Source organism: Microcaecilia unicolor, chromosome 4, assembly GCF_901765095.1.
Source record: "Microcaecilia unicolor chromosome 4, aMicUni1.1, whole genome shotgun sequence".
NCBI classification, from domain to species: domain Eukaryota; kingdom Metazoa; phylum Chordata; class Amphibia; order Gymnophiona; family Siphonopidae; genus Microcaecilia; species Microcaecilia unicolor.
Window position 1 is genome coordinate 356,645,550 of NC_044034.1, and position 6,000 is coordinate 356,651,549.

General features: G+C 47.6%; 1 protein-coding gene across 3 annotated transcripts in view; it reads left to right on the forward strand.

Annotated features, from left to right (window-relative positions):
• The window catches only part of MAP3K15 (mitogen-activated protein kinase kinase kinase 15), a 223,385-nt gene extending 218,107 nt beyond the window's left edge, over positions 1-5,278 (forward strand). For all 3 annotated transcript variants that reach the window (XM_030202273.1, XM_030202274.1, XM_030202275.1), the window contains 3 exons: positions 1,624-1,727; positions 1,841-1,917; positions 4,481-5,278. In XM_030202273.1, the coding sequence (XP_030058133.1) occupies positions 1,624-1,727; positions 1,841-1,917; positions 4,481-4,562 (263 nt within the window). In that variant the 3' untranslated portion in view covers positions 4,563-5,278. The remainder of the gene's footprint in view (positions 1-1,623; positions 1,728-1,840; positions 1,918-4,480) is intronic.
• Positions 5,279-6,000: the final 722 nt, after the last annotated feature.

Sequence of the window (6,000 nt, forward strand, 5' to 3'; positions counted from 1 at the left end):
AAATAAGGGTTCAGGACACCCTATCCCAGTAGAGACCAGTTCTAATTGAGTTGGAAGCCCACATAAGAAGGAGGAAAGCAGCTGGCTAAACACAACCATAACTTTCTATTTAAACGTTATCAATATCTAAGTTACTTTCTGCCCTGAGTGTGCATAGCATTATGTTTCAATGCTGCACCCTGCAGAAATCAAGGGGCGGGGGCACTTGGAAAATTGTGTAGGATGCTCAATATCGACCTGTATACGTCTTGCAACTTGAATGGATAAATTGTATCCATTTTAAATGTTGGGAATATTTTAGCACCTCCTACCAACCGCATAAATCCTTTTGAATATTGGGACCCCAAATTTTATCATGTACATTCTTCTGCTGAATGCTTTTGCAGAGCACTCTACCAGAACCCTTATCCACACTCTTACCACCTCTCACCTAGATTATTGCAACCTGCTTCTCAGCGGCCTCCCACTTAGCCATCTCTCTCCTCTTCAATCAGTCCAAAACTCTGCTGCACGACTCATTTTCCGCCAAAGTCGCTATGCTCACATTAGCCCTCTTCTTAAGTCACTTCACTGGCTCCCTATCCGTTTCCGCATTCAATTCAAACTTCTCTTACTGACCTATAAGTGCATTCACTCTACCGCTCCCCAGTACCTCTCCACTCTTGTCTCTCAATACGCCCCCCCCCCCCCCTCAGGTACTCCATTCTGTGGATAAATCTCTCTCGTCTGTCCCCTTCTCCTCTACTGCTAATTCCAGACTCCGTTCCTTTTATCTCGCTTCTCCTCACGCCTGGAATAGACTTCCCGAGCCTGTACGTCTAGCCCCATCTTTGGCCGCTTTCAAATCCAGGCTAAAAGCCCACCTCTTTAATGCTGCTTTTGACTCCTAACCACTACTCACTTGCCTATTCCTCTCGTATTTATTTATTGCATTTGTATCCCACATTTTCCCACCTATTTGCAGAATGTGGCTTACATTCCCACCGCTTTAATTCCCTTACCTCTTAGTTGTTCTGTCTGTTTGCCTGTCCTATTTAGATTGTGAGCTCTTTGAGCAGGGACTGTCCTTTCATGTATGGTGTACAGCGCTGCACATGCCTTGTAGTGCTATAGAAGTGATAAGTAGTAGTCATAGTTTTGAGTGGTTTGCAGGCTGTGCAGGTTGGCATTTGGCATGGGAGCAGTGGAGAGAGACCTCAGGATGAATATTTTCACTCAGCTGCCACCTGACCTACTGAAAAGGCACAGGGGCAGAAAAATGATAAAGTTCAGGATTATTTTTTTTTTTGGGGGTGGGGGGTCTTTTCCTAAAGCTTAGTTTGAGTTATCTGCAGCAGGGTCCATAGAAATAAAATGGGCCCTGCTGCAGATAACTCGAGATAAGCTTTAGTTTAAGACCCCCAGAGTGCAGAAGGGAGTCTTGAGACAGAAATGCAGAATAAAAGCAGTGTATCTTTAGTTCAAAAGAAATGTAACAATCCAATTAGATTAGGGGACAAACGCAAGAAGTTTTACGAGTAAGATCAACTAAGGATACCGCCAAGATGCAGACAAGGTTGTATTTCGAGCAGCAGCACCCATACACCTTTGACATAGACTCTACCGTTTAACTTTTTTTCCTAGATATTCCAAAGGCCCCTGTCCGTGGGCCGCCGGGGCAGAGGGGAGACCAGCAACTCATCAGTTGGTTGCGACACCAAGGAGCTGATCCTGAGACAGTGGAACGAGTAAGGCCTGCTAACTCCTCTCTTGCTGTGTAGCTACATTTGTGACATTCAAGATGGCTGCCGTTTTCCACTGGCTGTAAACTAATTCGTCCTAATACTGGTTTGCCTTGCAGTTTGTTGACGAAGATTACACACTTTTTGACGTTCTTCATGACATTACAAAAGAAGATTTGAGGTATCTTCAGTTACGGTAAGATGGGGAGCCAGTATCTGGACATTACTACCACTGAGTCGCAGTGACAATCCTAGGTCGGCTGCCACCCGGGGCGGATCGCCAATGTGCACCCCCCCCCCCCCCCCCGGGTGCAGCACGACACCCCCCCCCTAGCGAAATGACCCCCCCCCCCCCCCCCCCCCCCCGGTGCATCTTTAGCTGCAGGGAGCAGCCGCGTGGCTCTTGGCTCCGCTGGCTCCCTGCTCCCTCTGCCCCGGAACAGGAAGTAACCTGTTCCAGGGCAGAGGAAGCAGGGAACCAACAGAGCCGATAGGCGCGCGGCACCCCCCCCCCCCCCCCCCCCCCCCAGTAGCGTGCACCCAGAGCGGACTGCCCCCACCGCCCCGCCCTTGGTACACCGCTGCTCAGTCGGGCTATGGTGCAACCCTGCACACTGGGAGCAGAGTTGGGAAATTCTTTATTACTGGGAGGTGGTCATTGAAAAACTGTTGTCATGCTCCAGCCACCCACATAATTTGTGGGCAAAACTTTCTAAACCTTAGCTGTAACTTAAGACTTTTGTTGTGAATTTTCAGTTGCATGAAAATATGTGCACAATTGCTTTACATACATAAATTTGCATTCACATAAGAATAGGGCAAGTAAGGGAGAGTATGACCATGTTGCATTAGATAAAGTTATAGGTGTCTATTTTAGAGGCAAACAGTAGCGTACCTAGCTTATATGGCACCCGGGGCGCAGCATACACCCCTCTCCCCCGGGCGAAGCACACACCCCTCCTCCAAGGGGGTGCGCAAAGCAGGTGCGCGGCTGTTGGATCTGCCAGTCCCCTGCCCTGGAACAGAAAGTTGATAGAGGGGGCAGGGGACCAGCAGAGCCTACTCCATGCACCCCTTTGCTGCCAGCACCTGGGGCAGACCACCCCCATCACCCCACCATAGGTAGGCTAGAGGAGGCAAGGCACCTTGATTTGAGTGTTAGGGTGATTTATTGCAGTGTTGAAAATATAACCCTTGATGGCTACCAAGGAGATTTAATAACAGGAGACGGCATGAGCCTATCTGGCTCATTATGTGGGCTGAAGCCAGTAGGCAGAGCTTGTCGCCCTATCAATTTCTTTGTTTTGGGTGTACGAAGGTGGCAACAGTTGTATTGTGGAGAATTAAAATGTCCTTGGATAAAGTGGGTGGAGACCAGCTTCAGCCATGTAACATCATGCCGTCTCCTTATCAAACCTCCTTGATGGCTAAGAGGCAAAACTTTTATAGACTAATTATTTTCTTGGCACCATTTTAAATTGTTGGGACTCTGCAGAACTTGTGCTGGACTGAACATGGGTGTCTCTGTCTTCCTACTCTTTGCTGTTCCCTGAGATGTTAAGAGTTATTTTTCTTCTGAAGAGCTGATAGTCTTTCTCCATGCATGTTGTAGTTCTCCACTAAAGTGTGTGTCTCTGTCTCCTTTTATAAGTACCACTGACTGATTATAGGATCAATCTTGTACACAAATACAGCACTGCAAGTATGAAACAGAAACCCCTGGTCTGTCTAGAACAGGAGTGGGCAACCTCAGTCCTCGAGAGCTACAACCCAGTCGTTTTTTTTCAGGATTCCTCTCATGAATATGCGTGAGATCTGTTTGCATTCACTGCCTCAGGCGCAGTGGCGTAGTCAAGGGTGGGCCCAAGCTCACCCACTTAGGGTTCAGGCCCACCCAGTAGTAGCACTCCTATGATGTGGCTGGCAGGGATTCCCAAGCCCCACCAACTGAAACCTCCCAACAAATGTCCCTCCTGCATATCTTATAAATAGCAGATCTTCGCCCGCAGCAAGCAGTGACTGCTTGCTCCGGCCCCACAGCCTTCCCTCTGATGTATTCCCACCTATGTGGAAACAGGAAGTTGCATCAGTGGGAAGGTTGTGGGGGACAACATGAGCAGTGTGTATGAGTTGCTGCTCACTGAAAGTAAAAATCTGAAATTTAAAAGGTATGCAGGGGTTGGGGGAGGGGATGTTTGAGAGACCACATGGCATGCGGGTGAGAGGAGAGACCAAATCACCTGTGGGATGGGCAGGATTCCTCTGCCCACCCAAAATTAGGTGTCTGGCTACGCCCCTGCTCAGGAGTCTTCATAGAGACCCTGGGTGCCTCCTCAGTTTCTGTGCCGTTCTCCTCAGAATTTTGTTGTAGTTACGCACCAGGCCTTCTGTGTGTGTTTGGGGAAGATGGAGGGTGGGGGAGGGGGAACACTACCTGAGGATTTCATTTATTAGGGATCCTTGGAACAGAGGGAGCTCACCCCACTACACCCATTTATCTGAGTTGGTCTAGCAGGATTCAAGGAAAGGAAATGATCGGATAGGAACAAATTTCTCCTTAAGGGAACCAAAGCACAGTGTGAAGGTCTCAGGTCAAGTTTCCTTAGTGCTCTGCCTCCAGGAAAGTTCTGAAAGGCCTGGCCCTGACCACATGCCATAGTGCTCCAGTAAATGGTTAATACTGTTCAGCATATAAATAATTCTCTCACACCCAATCTGTTACACTGTCTACCATTTCCATCCTGGCTGTTCTTTTTCAGGGGCGGACTTCTCTGCAGAATCTGGAAGGCAATAGTGAAATACAGGAAACCTTCCAAGAAGCTGTCGGAGGCAGAAGACTAGTCCTCGGTGCGTAGGAGCTCGAAGGAAACATTCCACGGAATCATAATTTATTTATCTCCTTGTACATCTGTATATATAGACTTTATTCTGTGACTGTTGCAAGCCAGTGTCCTGTGGCGTGGAGCATTTTATGTTTGGTTCTGACAATAAACGGATCAGCACAATCAATCATTTCTAATCGGAAAAGAGCACGTCATCATTCAGCTTTCCTACTCTGCACCAGGCTTTTGGAGATAGTCTGCGGTTTTTAATGTCCACTGACCGTATTTTACGGGTCACCAACAATCGGTCTAATGACAGTTTGTCGAAAAACCCTCCAATTGGTCTATAATACACGACAGCTAAGGGTCTGTTCGTCTAAAAGACAATTTGTCTAACGGCTCAATTCTAAAGAAAAGAGTAGACGGGATACTGATGCAAAAATCAGTGCAAATTTGTAAGAAAAAAATTGCACTAAATATGTGAAAAAGCAAGCATATCCAATATTACTTCATTAAGCCATGTAGTTATTGGAGGGAAAGATCTTAGATGCTTGGCTCTTTACAGGGCCGCCAAGAGACTGAGCCGGGCTCGAGACAGGGCCGCTGCCACCTCCACCTCCACCCCCCAGGATTGCCGCTCCCGCAACTGAGGCACCTTGGGGCTGGCAGGGATCCCAAGGCCCCGCCAGCAGAAGAATCTAGCACTGCTCTTCACTCCATGCCTGCCCTGCCCCTGCTTTTCTCTCTCGTCGCGGATGCTCAGTTTCAAAACCAAGCATGCGCCTGAGGGGGAAAAGCAGCTGCTCGGCACGGCGGTAGAAGCAAGTGAAGAGCCGCTCTGGTGGGGGGCCCGGCGCCGAAGTTTTCTCTCTCCTTCTTCTGTCGGGACCCGATCACTTGGAGCAGTGAGCAGGAGAGAGGGAAAGAACCCAGCATTGGGCCCCCTCGGAGGCCGGGCCCGGGGAATTTTGCCCCCCCCCCCCCCCCCCCCACCTCGCGGCAGCCCTGGCTCTTTATCGTGGATTTTTCCACAAGACTGCTGTGCGTATTTTTTCAATTTTTTTGTATATATTTTTTCTTATTAATAAATGTCTTTCTTCAATACTTTCTTGTTGCCTTATCCTTTAAGCTTCATTATTTTGTTAGAGCTTTAGACTAGAAGGCCATCTGTTATCATTTAAATGGAAGTCTAAGGACACTTATCTTAACTCAAAATGACTTCTTGGCGGTTATGTCAACAGAGTGCCTCTGTTTCACTAAGAGCTTCTTCAGAAGACAAACTGACCATACAGATGTCCTGCTAGTCTATTTATTTTTATTAGGATTTAAGAATAAATCAAACATGAGCAATAGACAATTACAGCAGTAAAAATATTCGAAAACAATACAAAGTATGTCATGGTATACTATTTTGTAATTTCTTTGCAGTTTTACCAGATGGTATTTGGTATGTGCAC